At 41.2% G+C, this 19,094-nt stretch overlaps 1 protein-coding gene and 1 pseudogene across 1 annotated transcript; one reads left to right on the top strand and one right to left on the bottom strand.

The window, feature by feature from the left end:
- Positions 1 to 1,567: 1,567 nt before the first annotated feature.
- Positions 1,568 to 3,362, bottom strand: LOC131549670 (uncharacterized). The gene is made up of 2 exons (XM_058792044.1): positions 3,021 to 3,362; positions 1,568 to 2,156 (listed from the first exon to the last, which is right to left on the bottom strand). The coding sequence occupies exons 1-2, from the start codon at positions 3,204 to 3,206 to the stop codon at positions 1,647 to 1,649; spliced, it is 696 nt and encodes a 231-aa protein (XP_058648027.1). The 5' UTR covers positions 3,207 to 3,362; the 3' UTR covers positions 1,568 to 1,646.
- Positions 3,363 to 7,268: 3,906 nt separating this feature from the next.
- LOC131549855 (paraneoplastic antigen Ma1 homolog) lies at positions 7,269 to 8,163 on the top strand (annotated as a pseudogene).
- The last annotated feature ends 10,931 nt before the right edge of the window (positions 8,164 to 19,094 follow it).

Here is a 19,094-nt window from a genome sequence, read left to right on the forward strand (position 1 = left end):
TATTTGTTATTTTGTGTATATTATTTTTTAAAAGTATATGACATGTTTATGCTTTGGTTTAAATAAAATGAATAAAAATGTTTCAGTAGTTGATTGATGTTTATTATTTTGTGTATATTATTTAAAAAAAAAAGCATATTACTTGTTTATGGTTAAATAAAATGAATAAAAATGTTTCTTCAAAGATGTTTTGTGTGTGTGTGTGTGGTATATGATTTGATTGATATGATTTATCATATTTAATTGATCTGATTAAAAGACACTTCAAATGTAAAAATATTTATTAAAACAAACACGTAATATATACAAAATATATACAGGAAAGATATTATTTATTGAGGTGGATACAAAACAAATGAAAGAGTGGGCCCATGTAATATATACAAAAAATATATATATATAGGAAAGATATTATTTATACAAAACAAATGAAAGAGTGGGCCCATGTAATATATACAAAAAAAATATATATATAGGAAAGATATTATTTATACAAAACAAATGAAAGCGTGGGTATAGGAAAGATATTATTTATACAAAACAAATGAAAGAGTGGGCCCATGTAATATATACAAAAAAAATATATATATAGGAAAGATATTATTTATACAAAACAAATGAAAGAGTGGGCCCATGTAATATATACAAAATATATATATATATAGGAAAGATATTATTTATACAAAACAAATGAAAGAGTGGGCCCATGTAATATATACAAAATATATATATATATATATATATATATATAGGAAAGATATTATTTATACAAAACAAATGAAAGAGTGGGCCCATGTAATATATACAATATATATATATATATATATATATAGGAAAGATATTATTTATACAAAACAAATGAAAGAGTGGGCCCATGTAATATATACAAAATATATATATAGGAAAGATATTATTTATTGAGGTGGTGGAGTTTGGCCTTTATTTTGCTGGCGCTGTTCTGCCAACCACTCATCTAGAGATTTGCCATTTGAGGTACGGGAGCAAAATGTGGCATTACCATATCGGCTATGGCCAAACTCCTTTGTTTTGGGCTGCCCACATTTGCTGCACGTGTTAAAAGTAACCCCTCGCACATACTTCCTCTTATGGACTCCGCTTTCCGTCTCCAGGGCCCGCCGGCGCCTGTTCCTCTGGGTGTAACGGGACACAGGAGCATCAGACGCAGGAGCAGGCGGAGCTGGGCCTGCACCGGATGTCGAAGCAGCAGAAGAGGGAATCACCATTGACACAGTCATGTCCGGGTTAAGGACTAGTGTGCCTAACAATGACCCAGGTGCTGAAATGGGCTGCACAACTCCTGATGCTGTGGGGGCAGGTGCGATGGGGCACTCCGTGGCGGCAGCAGCGGGCCGTCGACCTGGTCGCAGAATTGGAGCCTGTCCTTCTCGATTTGGCGGAAGGATAAATGGATGTTTTGGGCCTGATGTCGATGGCGCTTCATCCAATTTTTGCCTTGGTGGAGGAAGCTGTGTATCAGCTACAGCAATTGGGTCAGGTGGAGTCAGTCCCTGAGCGAGGACACTCATTTCCTGATTCTTCTGCCGCTGAAACCTGAAAATAAATGACTTGTATTATATTTATGTTTAGACGTATTCAGTTAATTTGAAGCAAATATTGTGCCTTGCTTACCACTGAATGAGTGTCTTCTGGTTTAGCTCAAACAGCTGGATCATTGTTTCATCCATCAGCCTGCGACTGTTAAGCACCAGCTCTCGGATGTGGTGGTAATCCGAGAGGATTTTAGACCACCTGGGCGTGCAAACTCCAGCCTTCTTGGTCGGTGACTTGTGTAAAGCACAAAGCTTGATACAAATGGCCTCGACCAAGCGGCTGGTGCTGGGCCACTGTGCTGGACCCCCAGGATGTCCAATCAGACATCGTTTCACACTCTCCACACCTGGTGTGACTCCGGACCGCTTCGGTGCTTTAAAGCGCCCATGTGTGAGCTGAGGCTGATGTCGAGGCTGATAGTTGACCCGCTGTTTGTCAGTATCAGGGAGAGCTGTCCACAGCTGGATGGCCTCTGTCACCTGCAGGTCAGTGAGGTAAGGAGCCTCACGAAGACCCACCAGGTAACCCGCCAGATCCTGGACCTTGTCCCACCCAGCAATGTCATCGGGTCCAATGACTCCTCCCTAGTAAATGCAGATTAATGTTAATATACACTACCAGTCAAAAGTTTTTGGATAGTAAGTTTTTTTATGCTTTTTAAATAAGTCTCTTCTGCTCAATCTTGATCCAAAATACAGCAAAAGCAATAATATTGTGCAATATTTTTACTATTTAAAATAACTGCTTTCTATTTGAATATTTATTTCTGTGATGCGCAGCTGTATTTTCAGCATCATTACTCCAGTCTTCAGTGTCACATGATCTTCAGAAATCATTCTAATATGCTGATTTGCTGCTCAAGAAACATTTTATTATTATTATTATCAATACTTAAAACAGTTTACATGTACACAGTGTACCTTTTTCAAGATTCTTTGATTAATAGAAAGATCCAAGATCAGCATTTATCTGAAATAAAAGCTTTTGTAACATTACACACTATAAAATTTAAAAGCTTAGAGTCAGTATATTTAAATCATATTAAAATAAATTATGAAATTATAGAAATTAATACTTTTATTTAGCATGGATGTATTAAATTGATCAAAAGAGATAAAGACATTTATAATGTCACAAAATATTTCTATTTCAGATAAATGCTGTTCTTTTGAACTTTCTATTCATCAATGAAACCTAAAAAAAATTAAAAAATACACTCTGCTATTTTTAACCTAATAATAATAAATGTTTTTTGAGCAGCAAATCAGAATATTAGAATGATTTCTGAAGAATCGTGTGACTTTTGCTGTATTTCAGATCAAAGAAATGCAGTCTTGGTGAGCAGAAGAGAATTCTTTAAAAAACATTGTCGACCAAAAACTTTTCACTGGTAGTGTATGTGGAATAAAATGAGACAGAAATTAAATAAAGCCCTTAGAGTGTCTTACCCGAGCCTCGTCGGAGAGACTGCTTTCAGTGTCGGGTGGCTGTGACAGCACTGAAGGGGCAAGATGCTGTCCTTCTCCACCAGATGATGTGGACGGCTCAGCCAGTGATGCTGGGGACTGAGGCAGAGGCAAAGACGAGGGGCGGTTTTCATCCTCATCCAGCACTGGAACTGTGATGTCCTCCATGATCTCTTCCTCAAACCCCTCATCTTGCAGGTCCTGGTCATCAACCTCCTCCACCAGCCTGTCTTCCTCCTCTGGGTTCTGGAGCACTGGAGTCAGTGTTTTGCCAGTCTGACTGTAAAGGTACTCTATTCCCAGAAATTCACCTACAAGAATAAAATGGAAAAAAAGAAAGTGTTCTTAATATTTTGTCTAGTACATTAACCCTTTTAATCCCAGTGGTCACAATAGTGAGCATAAAAAAGGTTTTCATTTATAAAGCTCTAATAACCTTACTGACTGGTGTTTTAGTGCATTTCCTGCAAATATGGGAAAAATAAAGCGTCTCAATTAAAGATGCGCAGTTTCACATGATTACTGCAAATTGTCACATGACCAGAGCAGTTTATTTACTGTTTGCAGCTTGAGAAGATGATGACTGCATCAAAGATCAAAAACAAAAGGCTAGTAAAGTGTGTTAACAAAGATATGACAAAGATTTTTGGTGCACATTATCTTTAAGGTGTCTAGTGTTACGTTCCGTGTTTATTTATATAGTATTGTTGGATTCTATGTGCTGCTGTGTGCTATCTTTCTCTTTCTCTCTCCTTCTGAGTGTTACTGCTGCTCAACCAGGTGCGGAGGAGAGGAAGGTGATTGCTCTCACCTGCTGCTCGTTACTGTGCAAGCTCAAAAGCTGTTCAACTTGCCTACCACACTGAAGCTTGACTTCCAGAGCACGGCACGGCACGGCACGGCACGGCACGGCACGGCACGGCACGGCACGGCACGGCACGGCACGGCACGGCACGGCACGGCACGGCACACCTGCCTTGTGTTGCTTTGTAAGCGGTTGATACTGTGTAAAGCTTTCCCAAGTTACGGCTTATTGAAGCCACCCGAATATGTAAGTGGCATTGTTGATGTGCTACGTGTCTCTGTGTTGGAAGGCATAGGGAGGTGGGTGCTATTTTGTTTCTGTGACTTTTTCTCTTGTTTTTGCTTAGTTAGGGAGTGTGAAAAAATGAACAACTACAGCAACAACCAAAGAAGGAGCACGGACTAACATGGAAATTATCAAACACCTCGAGACGGTGTCAAAGGCAAACGAAGGAAAGTTGGCCTCTGAATGGATTTAAAAATGGGGCTGGACCTAACATGCAGAGGGATCTTGGGGAGGACAGCTGAAACGGTCAGATGTCCCGTAGACTTTAAGCCAGTGTGGGAAAAAGAGGGGAGAAGCTGGATGCACGACCTGAGTGATCCAAAGGCAGCCTACGTAATACAGGAGTCCGCACACATATATACTGGGGTCACAAGACCAAGAAGGGCCTTAAAAACAAAAGCACAATTTCTCGGTTAATCCTACAACTAAATGGCGCCCAGTACAAAGGTGCCAGCACAGAGGAGAGATGGCCTCTTTCCCTGCAGCCCGTTATAATGGCTGTCGCTCTTCGAAGCCGTCTTTTGGAGAGATGGACATCGTTCAACTGCGGCCAGGGGAATTAGCTGAAATGGTAGAGCGCTCGCTGCGCAAAGGAAGGGGCCCAATCTTTGCGCTCCGCTCGCAAGCGAAAAAGACGCAGAAAACGGATTTACGCGACAAATTTTGGGGCTATACGCGACAACAATGTTCGGGCTATATTCCTGTGCGCTATGGAGGAGTTTTAGTTACATGCGAAACAAGTCACTCTCCGCGGGCTGGATTCGAACCCGCGGTCTGCGCGACTGAGTCGTTTTTGAAGTCCGGTTCTGAACTATGATTCTGAATCAAATGATTCGCGATCGACACGCGATCCGATTGGAGCACTTCGAAACAGTGAATCATTTAATCCGTCGTATTAAAAACCTGCTTTTTTTCACTAATCGCGCCCTGATTGATATTTGTTATTTTGTGTATATTATTTTTAAAAAGTATATGACATGTTTATGCTTTGGTTTAAATAAAATGAATAAAAATGTTTCAGTAGTTGATTGATGTTTATTATTTTGTGTATATTATTTTTTAAAAAGCATATTACTTGTTTATGGTTAAATAAAATGAATAAAAATGTTTCTTCAAAGATGTTTTGTGTGTGTGTGTGTGTGGTATATGATTTGATTGATATGATTTATCATATTTAATTGATCTGATTAAAAGACACTTCAAATGTAAAAATATTTATTAAAACAAACACGTAATATATATGTAGCCCTGTACAGAATTCTTATAAGTTACAGAGTATAAAAGATCATTAACAGTGTAACACAAAATAAATAAAAGAAAAGAAAAGTTCTTAAATAGAGTTCATGCTAGTTAAAGTTAAAAGCTGTGCTGGTTAAAAGTATAAATACAATATGTAGAGTTTAATAAATAAGACTATTTATAGTTAAAGATAAATTCATATAAAAGTCTTTAAGTTTCATCTGCGAGAAAAGTAGAGAAGAAGCTGTGTTTATCCGGGTAACCTAACCTGTTACCTGTCAATCATTTAATTGCTGTTTTGTTTTTGGTTGTGTTAATACTGGAGCCAATCAGAGTAACATCACCGTGTAAGGGGCGGGACTAGTGCGACAGGTTTGTGTGAGGGGTAGTGAGCACGCAGGAGGAGAGAAAAGAGACGCTAATAATGATAGAGAGTTAATGACGGAGGCATCGTGGTGTGGGAAGCATTAATGTTTTGTTATGAAGGTCGACTTACTCGTGGTCCTGACAAAACTTTGGTGTGACCTGCAAGAGGTGAATATGATTGTGTATGCCTGTAATTTTGTGCTATATCGAACTGTTATAGTTAAGAGACTGGATGTATAACGTGGTCAGCGACATGCTAGCTAGCGGTAGCTTTCTGTGCCAATGTGCTCATATGTTGTAGTTTTAGCATTGTGATATCTCTGAAGTTAAAGCAAAGCTAACGCTAACGCTAAATCAATAAGAGATAGTGTTTGATAATGTGGCTCAATTCAGATAATATGCTCTAAGGAGACGGACGTTGGTGAGAGAGAGAAAGAGAGAGAGACGGGTTTCCAACTGAGTGCCCTGCTGTTTCTGCCCTGCTGTTCTGCGTGCCCTGTTGCCGTCCTGTGACTTTTGGTGCTGTTTCTTCCTTTGCCATTACCATCGCCATTACCATTGTCTTTGCCGTACTGACTTAACCTGGATTCGTGAGTACTAACATCCACATGCACGTGCTTTTTGTTTATGCTCAGTTCTGAGTGAAGCGGCCATTCCAGTTTTTAGGCCCCACCGCACACAAAGTGTCATTGAACAGGCCTGCAACGAGTGTGGACATTTTCAGAGGGATTAAATAATTATTTAATTGCAATATAACCACAGAAAGGTTTTCTTTTGGGAAAGTGAAGCTTTATTTGCTTGTAAGCTTTATTTTCAATTTTTTTTTCATACCCCTGTGATTTGTTTTATTTTATTCTAAAATACAGTTGTGGTGGTCATTATAAGAACAACAAAGAGTATTACAAATACGTTTATTAAGTAGCATTCAAAACAAGTTGTATTTCCCTACAACGAGCCCAGGCCCAGTCTCATTGTATTAACCACTCCAGCTTTATTTTCTAATTACATGGGACCTGGGTTACATAAATGGAGGCACCGCTGGGATAATTTAACATAAACTACGATTTATAGACATAGAGTACAAGCAACTAGACCCCACAACTTTTAAGTATTAGTATAAAAGTAACGTGCTAACAGTAATTAAAAGCAATTTAAGTAAAGTACAGCAATGGAAAGCCAAACAAGTAGTTCATCACAACGTGAGCTAATTAACTGGTGCAAAGGAGAATCATTAGATTTAAAGCATGCCCTCCTTTTACAAGGAGTGCCAGAAGGTGTTTCAAGAGAAGATATTGAAGAAACAGCAGGGACCATCAAAGCATTGGGAAAAGTTAAAGTGAGAGGCAAAATGTTTCACCCTCAACAACAATCAGTGATGGTGCTATGTGAGTGTCGTGAAGAGATTGACCCTCTAAAATCCCACCTGAGATAATGCCTATAAGTGAAGGAAGTGGTTGGAAAACTGTTTATTACACAGAGCCTCAGTTTGATAACTTTGAAGAGAAGCTACTTACCTTTTGCAGAGCGAAGGAGGACCTTAGAGGACATACAAGGTCTATGTCCCCCCACCAAAGAGGGTAACAGCAACCCTGAAGACATCATCCGTGCGGTCGGTGATGTTATGAGCAGAACAAACAAACAACATGACAGTCACCCATACAGACGTCTGCGGACATTCTCCGGGTCAGTCCCACCCCAACCGGAGAAGAGACCTTAGATAACTGGCTGGAACAAGCAACACTCTTAGTAGAGGAAGGTGAGTGCTCCGACAAAGAAAAACGACGTTGGATACTGGAAAGTATTAAAGGGCCCGCCTTTGAAATCATTCAAGCTGTGCGCCTGACTCAACCTGATGCTAGCCCACGTGAGTACATAAAGGCTATAGAGAGCATTTTTGGTACAGTAGAGTCCCCAGAAGAACTATACTTGTCGTTTAGAGCCCTCCACCAACAGCCTGGTGAGCGTCTGTCTGAGTTCCTACGAAGAGTAGAAAAATCCCTTGTCAAAGTAGTACAGGGAGGTGGTTTACCTGTTAGCGCTGCCAATAGCGCTTGTTTAGAGCAGCTTCTTAGAGGGTCTACCTCTGAACTCATGTTGCTTCAGTTGAAAATTAGGGAGCGGAGTAGTAATCCCCCTACATTCTTGAACCTGTTAAGAGAAGTGATAGAAGAGGAGGTTCGCCAGTCAGCCAGACAAAGCCATGTGTCACACATGCGTCCTCAGCGTGTACGCACTGTCCAAGCTGAAAAGGAGAAAGAACCTGAATCAGTCTCTAGGAGTGAACTGCAAGCTCAGATTCGAGAATTGAGAGCACAGCTAGAGCAGAGCAGCAACCTACCACCTCAGCCAACCTCTGATGAATCCTTTACAGGTCTGAAAGAGAAACACAGAGTGAATTACAATCGCTAAGGAAACAAGTGAAAGCCCTAGAAAATAAAATGAGTGTAATGGCAGTGAAATACACATCAGACCCCCCACGAGAACCCACACCCCAGCCTCACCGATACAAAGCAGCTCCCGTTCACAAGCCCGCTCATTCCAAAGTTTGTCCTCCCCGACAAGACAAGGATGAGTTTTTCTGTTATCGGTGTGGGGAAAATGGCCACATAGCCACCAGATGTACTGCCCCTGAGAATCTCCAGAAAGTTATTAGAAAGCTCATACGCTTGGTGCGAGTTTCCCCGTTACCAAACCGAGAGAACCCAAATCCTGCAGCTGAAGAGCAGCATGTAGCTAGAACCAATAAGGTTGAAGTCTCAGAACCTAACACTGACTTACCTGAAGGTCTCGTAGGTCCATCATTTATTCACACCATCCAAGTTAATGATGTGGTCTGTGATGCTCTCATCGACAGTGGGTCTAACGTGACTATTATTTTTGAAAGCTGGTATAACAAACACTTATCTGATGTTCCGATAAAACCCCTCTCTGGCCTTGGACTCTGGGGCCTTTCAGACACCGAGTTTCCTTACAAAGGATATGTTGTGGTTGAGATGGAGTTCACTGAAGAGATCACTGGTGTACCGGGACGAGTAGAAGTGCTTGCTTTAATCTGCCCAGAGCCAAGAAACCAGCAACAAATCCCTGTATTAGTTGGCACCAATACATCTCTGTTTCGTCGCTTGTGGGAGCTGGTGAAGACAAAAGGTGACGAGAACACGTTGCACTCAATGAGGATTCAGTCTGTTTACGCCCCTGTCAAAGCACAAGAGCAGTTAGCAAAAGATGAAGTCTTGGGACAGATAAAGTGGAAAGGACCCGGTTTACTCTCCATTGCTCCAGGTGTAAAGTACTATGCAAAGTGCAAAGTGGAAAGACAGAGTGCCCCGTCCAAAGATCTTGTACTGATTGATGCACCCACTGAACAGTTGCTCCCCGCCGGTCTGCTGGTACAGCCTGGTGTGCTCTCAGACGCCAACATAGACAATAACAGTTTCACTGTCCTCATTCAGAATGAGTCTAAAAGGACAACTTCTATCCCAGTTGGGACCGTCGTTGCTGAGATGTATGCTGTGGATACAGTTACCCCAGTTCGGGTTTCTGACCCCCCAGCTGAAACCCTAGACCCAAGTCTCTTCAATTTCGGGGACTCTCCCATTCCCGAAGATTGGAAAAGTCGGTTTCAGCAGAAGTTGGCTGAGAGGCGGAATGTTTTCTCACTGCATGAGTGGGATGTTGGTCGCGCCAAGGGTGTTGAACAGCACATCCGCCTGCATGACCCCAGACCCTTCAGGGAGAGGTCAAGGAGACTAGCCCCTGCCGACATAGACGACGTGCGGCGACACATACAACAACTACTGGCCACTGGCATTATCACTGAGTCCCGTAGCCCGTACGCCTCACCAATCGTTGTAGTCCGCAAAAAGAATGGGAAGATAAGAATATGTATTGATTACAGAACACTGAACAACCGCACCACGCCAGACCAGTACACAATGCCACGCATTGACGACGCCTTGGATTCTCTATCAGGCAGCCAATGGTTCTCAGTTCTGGATTTGCGCAGTGGTTACTACCAGATAGAGATGGCTCCGGAGGACAAAGAGAAGACAGCGTTCATTTGCCCTCTAGGGTTCTATCAATTTGAGCGCATGCCACAAGGAATCACCGGAGCGCCAGCAACATTTCAGCGCTTAATGGAAAAGGCTGTAGGCGATATGCATCTTCTGGAAGCTCTCGTGTACTTGGATGATATCATCATTTTCGGCAAGACACTTGAGGAGCACGAGCAACGTCTTCTCAAAGTGTTGGACAGACTAGAGGAGGTCGGATTGAAAGTTTCTATTGACAAATGCCAATTCTGTCAGCCCGAGGTCAAGTATGTGGGTCACATTGTTTCTGCTAACGGAATAGCTACGGATCCAGACAAAGTGGAGGTAGTAAAGCATTGGAAAGAGCCCACTCACCTGAAACCGCTGAAGTCCTTCCTCGGATTTTGCAGTTATTATCGGAGGTTCATTGCAAACTACTCTGCCATTGTCCGTCCCCTCTCCGAGCTTACCAAGGGTTACGCCCCCACTTGGAAAGACCCCAAGACTAAAAAAAGTGTTGACCCAAGCAAAGTCTATTTCAAGCCATCAGAGCCGTTCGGAGAACGGTGGACTAAGACTTGCCAGGACGCTTTTGAGCGTATTCGTGACTGTTTGATCCATGCCCCAGTGCTAGCTTTCGCTGACCCCACAAAACAGTACATCTTACATGTGGACGCCAGTATGGATGGTTTAGGCGCTGTCCTGAACCAGGAATATTCTGAGGGCCTCAGGCCAGTAGCTTTTGCCAGTCGTAAGCTTAAAGACTCAGAACGCAACTATCCAGTCCATCAATTGGAATTTCTGGCATTAAAATGGGCTATAGTGGACAAGTTTCACGATTACGTGTATGGAGCAAAGTTCATAGTAAGAACGGACAATAATCCATTAACATATGTATTGACCTCCGCCAAACTCAGTGCAGTCGGACATCGTTGGCTCGCCGCCCTTGCCACCTACGATTTCACCATCCAGTATCGACCCGGGAGACACAATATTGATGCTGACTTGTTGTCCAGACAGTACTCTTCAGAGGAGACAAAAGAGTGGACTAGTGTCCCACCTGTTGGCATCAAAGCCCTCTGCAAAAGAGTCTGTGTCAGTGAAGAGGCTGATGTGCCAGACAGATTAGTTGATCAGTTGGGAGCTCCTGCCGCCGCAGTACCTGAAGCTTATGCGTTTCCAGTGAACCTTAGCATGAATACACTTGACCAACTGAGCTCAAAAGACATTCAAGCATCACAAGATATGGACCCAACAATTGGACCATTAAAGAAAACACTGGAGAAGAAACAAGGCCTGACACGCTCAGAGAACGACTCACCTGAAACTGTGCTGCTCCTTCGTGAAAGCCGCAAGTTGGAGTTAAGAGATGGATTACTCTACAGAGTAAAAGAAAAGATGTGCGGAAAACAGATCAAACAACTTGTCTTGCCCACAAGATACCGCCCAATGGTGTTAAGGTCTCTACATGATGAGTGTGGACACTTGGGAGTTGAACGCACCACCGAACTGATCAAGGACAGATTTTATTGGCCGCGAATGACAGCTGAGGTCGAGCAGTACATTCGAACCTGTGGTAGATGTATCTCCAGAAAGACGCTCCCTCAGCATGCCTCGCCCTTAAACCAAATAACAAGCAATGGCCCCTTGGATTTAGTTTGTATTGATTTTTTGCAAATAGAGCCTGACTCTAAAGGTGTTGCTAATGTGTTGGTAGTGACAGACCATTATACACGTTACGCACAAGCATTCACTACAAAAGATCAAAAGGCTATCACAGTTGCAAGAGTATTGTGGGACAAGTATTTTGTGCACTATGGCCTACCTGCAAGGATACACTCGGATCAGGGCCGAGATTTTGAAAGTCGCCTGATAAAAGAACTCTTGTCCATGCTTGGGGTTCGGAAGTCAAGAACATCTCCCTATCACCCTCAAGGGGATGCCCAACCAGAACGATTCAATCGACGCTTTTAGCCATGCTTGGTACCCTGGATGCTGTACAGAAACAACATTGGAGTCAACATATCACCTACCTGGTACATGCATACAATTGCACAAAAATGATTCCACGGGATACTCCCTTATCATCTCATGTTCGGAAGGAAGCAAGGTTACCCATTGACATCTGTTTTGGAATCTCACCAAATTGTGAAAGTGAAACCTCCTACCAACAGTACGTTGCCAGGATGAGGAAAGAGTTGCAAAAGCTTATCAGTTGGCATCTGACGCTGCTACAAGGAATCACCTAAAAATAAAGCCCGATATGACCAACGTGTGAGAGACCAACCTTTGGAGAAAGGAGACAGAATTCTTATACAGAATGTGGGTCTAAAAGGCAAACATAAACTCCAAGATCGATGGAAATCAATGCCCTATGTTGTTGTGGAGAAGTTGCCTAACCTGCCTATTTATAAGGTCAAACCGAGCATGGTTCAGGTGTGCTGAAAACTCTCCATCGAGATCAACTGTTGCCCATCGGTTACATGGTCAGGATGTTTAACCCATCAGATGAGGCAAGCTCTGTTCGGAGACCTGTAACAAGAACTCAACGTGCTCAGAAACATCAACCAACTAAGTCTGAAGAAAGTGACACAGAGTCATCAGGTTCAGAGTTTGAAACTGTTCACAAACCTCCCGATTTTGATATGGATGAGGTCCGAGACGGATAAACATAAATCACTCTGTGGAGAATGATGAGTGAAAGCTCTGAGGAGGAAAACTGTGAAGTTACAGAAACTCAACAACTTACAGAAACGGAGTATGAGGAACCGCTTGAAGGCGCTGCACTTCCTCTGTCACACTCAGATATCCAAGAGACAAATACTGAATCTGTGGAAGAAGATTCTCAAGATTCAGAAGAGGGAGCAAGCTCACCTCCCTTACAAAGAAACAGACGTAATATAACTGCTGAAAGTACAAAAAGTGGAAGGTCTTCTACAGTCCGGACATCCCTGAGAAAACCAAAGCCACCTATGAGATTTACTTATGAGAAACCTGGTCATCCATCTTTTGAACCAGTTACCATCATGCACCATGGTATGGTCATCCAACTCAAGTTAAACCCTCCAGACCAAGACAACAAACTAAGGAAAAAGTCTAAAACATCCCCAAGGTATATGGAGGAGGATAAAAGGAATTACCCTGTCAAGTTGAAGAGGGACAAAAAGGTGTGATGAGGACATCTACACATTCAGAAGAGGGAGGGTGTAGCCCTGTACAAAATTCTTATAAGTTACAGAGTATAAAAGATCATTAACAGTGTAACACAAAATAAATAAAAGAAAAGAAAAGTTCTTAAATAGAGTTCATGCTAGTTAAAGTTAAAAGCTGTGCTGGTTAAAAGTATAAATATAATATGTAGAGTTTAATAAATAAGACTATTTATAGTTAAAGATAAATTCATATAAAAGTCTTTAAGTTTCATCTGCGAGAAAAGTAGAGAAGAAGCTGTGTTTATCTGGGTAACCTAACCTGTTACCTGTCAATCATTTAATTGCTGTTTTGTTTTTGGTTGTGTTAATACTGGAGCCAATCAGAGTAACATCACCGTGTAAGGGGCGGGACTAGTGGGACAGGTTTGTGTGAGGGGTAGTGAGCACGCAGGAGGAGAGAAAAGAGACGCTAATAATGATAGAGAGTTAATGACGGAGGCATCGTGGTGTGGGAAGCATTAATGTTTTGTTATGAAGGTCGACTACTCGTGGTCCTGACAAAACTTTGGTGTGACCTGCAAGAGGTGAATATGATTGTGTATGCCTGTAATTTTGTGCTATATCGAACTGTTATAGTTAAGAGACTGGATGTATAACGTGGTTAGCGACATGCTAGCTAGCGGTAGCATTCTGTGCCAATGTGCTCATATGTTGTAGTTTTAGCATTGTGATATCTCTGAAGTTAAAGCAAAGCTAACGCTAACGCTAAATCAATAAGAGATAGTGTTTGATAATGTGGCTCAATTCAGATAATATGCTCTAAGGAGACGGACGTTGGTGAGAGAGAAAGAGAGAGACGGGTTTCCAACTGAGTGCCCTGCTGTTTCTGCCCTGCTGTTCTGCGTGCCCTGTTGCCGTCCTGTGACTTTTGGTGCTGTTTCTTCCTTTGCCATTACCATCGCCATTACCATTGTCTTTGCCGTACTGACTTAACCTGGATTCGTGAGTACTAACATCCACATGCACGTGCTTTTTGTTTATGCTCAGTTCTGAGTGAAGCGGCCATTCCAGTTTTTAGGCCCCACCGCACACAAAGTGTCATTGAACAGGCCTGCAACGAGTGTGGACATTTTCAGAGGGATTAAATAATTATTTAATTGCAATATAACCACAGAAAGGTTTTCTTTTGGGAAAGTGAAGCTTTATTTGCTTGTAAGCTTTATTTTCAATTTTTTTTCATACCCCTGTGATTTGTTTTATTTTATTCTAAAATACAGTTGTGGTGGTCATTATAAGAACAACAAAGAGTATTACAAATACGTTTATTAAGTAGCATTCAAAACAAGTTGTATTTCCCTACAACGAGCCCAGGCCCAGTCTCATTGTATTAACCACTCCAGCTTTATTTTCTAATTACATGGGACCTGGGTTACATATACAAAATATATACAGGAAAGATATTATTTATTGAGGTGGATACAAAACAAATGAAAGAGTGGGCCCATGTAATATATACAAAAAATATATATATATATAGGTTAAGATATTATTTATACAAAACAAATGAAAGAGTGGGCCCATGTAATATATACAAAAAAAAATATATATATAGGAAAGATATTATTTATACAAAACAAATGAAAGAGTGGGCCCATGTAATATATACAAAATATATATATATAGGAAAGATATTATTTATACAAAACAAATGAAAGAGTGGGCCCATGTAATATATACAAAATATATATATATATATATATATATATATATATATATATAGGAAAGATATTATTTATACAAAACAAATGAAAGAGTGGGCCCATGTAATATATACTATATATATATATATATATATATATATATATATATATATATATATATATATATATATATATATATATATATATATATATATATATATATAGGAAAGATATTATTTATACAAAACAAATGAAAGAGTGGGCCCATGTAATATATACAAAATATATATATATATAGGAAAGATATTATTTATACAAAACAAATGAAAGAGTGGGCCCATGTAATATATACAAAATATATATATAGGAAAGATATTATTTATTGAGGTGGTGGAGTTTGGCCTTTATTTTGCTGGCGCTGTTCTGCCAACCACTCATCTAGAGATTTGCCATTTGAGGTACGGGAGCAAAATGTGGCATTACCATATCGGCTATGGCCAAACTCCTTTGTTTTGGGCTGCCCACATTTGCTGCACGTGTTAAAAGTAACCCCTCGCACATACTTCCTCTTATGGACTCCGCTTTCCGTCTCCAGGGCCCGCCGGCGCCTGTTCCTCTGGGTGTAACGGGACACAGGAGCATCAGACGCAGGAGCAGGCGGAGCTGGGCCTGCACCGGATGTCGAAGCAGCAGAAGAGGGAATCACCATTGACACAGTCATGTCCGGATTAAGGACTAGTGTGCCTAACAATGACCCAGGTGCTGAAATGGGCTGCACAACTCCTGATGCTGTGGGGGCAGGTGCGATGGGGCACTCCGTGGCGGCAGCAGCGGGCCGTCGACCTGGTCGCAGAATTGGAGCCTGTCCTTCTCGATTTGGCGGAAGGATAAATGGATGTTTTGGGCCTGATGTCGATGGCGCTTCATCCAATTTTGCCTTGGTGGAGGAAGCTGTGTATCAGCTACAGCAATTGGGTCAGGTGGAGTCAGTCCCTGAGCGAGGACACTCATTTCCTGATTCTTCTGCCGCCGCTGAAACCTGAAAATAAATGACTTGTATTATATTTATGTTTAAACGTATTCAGTTAATTTGAAGCAAATATTGTGCCTTGCTTACCACTGAATGAGTGTCTTCTGGTTTAGCTCAAACAGCTGGATCATTGTTTCATCCATCAGCCTGCGACTGTTAAGCACCAGCTCTCGGATGTGGTGGTAATCCGAGAGGATTTTAGACCACCTGGGCGTGCAAACTCCAGCCTTCTTGGTCGGTGACTTGTGTAAAGCACAAAGCTTGATACAAATGGCCTCGACCAAGCGGCTGGTGCTGGGCCACTGTGCTGGACCCCCAGGATGTCCAATCAGACATCGTTTCACACTCTCCACACCCGGTGTGACTCCGGACCGCTTCGGTGCTTTAAAGCGCCCATGTGTGAGCTGAGGCTGATGTCGAGGCTGATAGTTGACCCGCTGTTTGTCAGTATCAGGGAGAGCTGTCCACAGCTGGATGGCCTCTGTCACCTGCAGGTCAGTGAGGTAAGGAGCCTCACGAAGGTAACCCGCCAGATCCTGGACCTTGTCCCACCCAGCAATGTCATCGGGTCCAATGACTCCTCCCTAGTAAATGCAGATTAATGTTAATATACACTACCAGTCAAAAGTTTTTGGATAGCAAGTTTTTTTATGCTTTTTAAATAAGTCTCTTCTGCTCAATCTTGATCCAAAATACAGCAAAAGCAATAATATTGTGCAATATTTTTACTATTTAAAATAACTGCTTTCTATTTGAATATTTATTTCTGTGATGCGCAGCTGTATTTTCAGCATCATTACTCCAGTCTTCAGTGTCACATGATCTTCAGAAATCATTCTAATATGCTGATTTGCTGCTCAAGAAACATTTTATTATTATTATTATCAATACTTAAAACAGTTTACATGTACACAGTGTACCTTTTTTCAAGATTCTTTGATTAATAGAAAGATCCAAGATCAGCATTTATCTGAAATAAAAAGCTTTTGTAACATTACACACTATAAAATTTAAAAGCTTAGAGTCAGTATATTTAAATCATATTAAAATAAATTATGAAATTATAGAAATTAATACTTTTATTTAGCATGGATGCATTAAATTGATCAAAAGAGATAAAGACATTTATAATGTCACAAAATATTTCTATTTCAGATAAATGCTGTTCTTTTGAACTTTCTATTCATCAATGAAACCTAAAAAAAATTAAAAAATACACTCTGCTATTTTTAACCTAATAATAATAAATGTTTTTTGAGCAGCAAATCAGAATATTAGAATGATTTCTGAAGAATCGTGTGACTTTTGCTGTATTTCAGATCAAAGAAATGCAGTCTTGGTGAGCAGAAGAGAATTCTTTAAAAAACATTGTCGACCAAAAACTTTTCACTGGTAGTGTATGTGGAATAAAATGAGACAGAAATTAAATAAAGCCCTTAGAGTGTCTTACCCGAGCCTCGTCGGAGAGACTGCTTTCAGTGTCGGGTGGCTGTGACAGCACTGAAGGGGCAAGATGCTGTCCTTCTCCACCAGATGATGTAGACAGCTCAGCCAGTGATGCTGGGGACTGTGGCAGAGGCAAAGACGAGGGGCGGTTTTCATCCTCATCCAGCACTGGAACTGTGATGTCCTCCATCATCTCTTCCTCAAACCCCTCATCTTGCAGGTCCTGGTCATCAACCTCCTCCACCAGCCTGTCTTCCTCCTCTGGGTTCTGGAGCACTGGAGTCAGTGTTTTGCCAGTCTGACTGTAAAGGTACTCTATTCCCAGAAATTCACCTACAAGAATAAAATGGAAAAAAAGAAAGTGTTCTTAATATTTTGTCTAGTACATTAACCCATTTAATCCCAGTGGTCACAATAGTGAGCATAAAAAAGGTTTTCATTTATAAAGCTCTAATAACCTTACTGACTGGTGTTTTAGTGCATTTCCTGCAAATATGGGAAAAATAAAGCGTCTCAATTAAAGATGCGCAGTTTCACATGATTACTGCAAATTGTCACATGACCAGAGCAGTTTATTTACTGTTTGCAGCTTGAGAAGATGATGACTGCATCAAAGATCAAAAACAAAAGGCTAGTAAAGTGTGTTAACAAAGATATGACAAAGATTTTTGGTGCACATTATTTTTAAGGTGTCTAGTGTTACGTTCCGTGTTTATTTATATAGTATTGTTGGATTCTATGTGCTGCTGTGTGCTATCTTTCTCTCTTTCTCTCTCTCCTTCTGAGTGTTACTGCTGCTCAACCAGGTGCGGAGGAGAGGAAGGTGATTGCTCTCACCTGCTGCTCGTTACTGTGCAAGCTCAAAAGCTGTTTAACTTGCCTACCACACTGAAGCTTAACTTCCAGAGTGCTGTATTGCACTGCTTGCCTGCCTTTTGTTGCTTTGTAAGCGGTTGATACTGTGTAAAGCTTTCCCAAGTTACGGCTTATTGAAGCCACCCGAATATGTAAGTGGCATTGTTGATGCGCTACGTGTCTCTGTGTTGGAAGCCATAGGGAGGTGGGTGCTATTTTGTTTCTGTGACTTTTTCTCTTGTTTTTGCTTAGTTAGGGAGTTGGTGTACATTTCTGTTGTTAATTTTCTTTTGTTTAGACAGTAACTAGTCAGAGGGTCCTTTTGTTTGTTTTGGCCTTTCCCCTTCCTGAAGTCTATTTTACTTTGTAATTTGGCAATTCTGTAAATAAAACACTTGGTTTTTGGAGTTTGACGTGTTTGTTGTGCCTGGCAGGGGACTGGTACTTCCTCACCCCAACCAATTTTAATGTTTCCTTTCCTCTGTTCCTCCCTTACCCTAGACCCTTACATCTGGGACGTGTTGTGAACTTTTATCTTCTACGAAGCAGAGACCAGGAGACGTTGGGATATCTTTCATACAGAAGTTCCTCTTTATTGAGAAGAGAACTCGCTGCGTCGCTGTAGTCATCCAAGTCTAATCTAAAGCAGTGATACATTGTAGTTTAAATACATTTAGGGGGCAGTGCTTAGGAATGGAAGCAAAGCACCTGGGTGACGACCTTAAAGCGTGCAAATGAAGTATTCAGGTATAGCATCTTGCCCCATTTAACCACTCCTAATCTAATCAGCCTAACTGCCCAAAGATTGGGGCAGGGGCCCCAAGAGACATTACAAACAAAAGGCAAGAGTCTCTGTCGTCTGGCTCATTTCACTTACAATAAGAGAACAGGAACTGGCAGGGACCTCGTGCTACAAACTTTGTTAAACAGAATCGTTCATCTGATGTCATCATCTTCACCATAAATGCTAAACACAATGTATATAACTTCTTCAGTTTGTATATTATTACATTGGAATCTAAATTAAACAATAAATTAAATAAATTTGTAACCCCACAGACGTAACACTAGTGTTAATATATGAATTCACAATAATTCAGTTTTGTTGAGTGTGGTTATAGAATAAGTATCATTCCACTGGGATAAC

Source organism: Onychostoma macrolepis, chromosome 11 (genome assembly GCF_012432095.1).
Source record: "Onychostoma macrolepis isolate SWU-2019 chromosome 11, ASM1243209v1, whole genome shotgun sequence".
In the NCBI taxonomy this organism is placed as follows: Eukaryota; Metazoa; Chordata; class Actinopteri; order Cypriniformes; family Cyprinidae; genus Onychostoma; species Onychostoma macrolepis.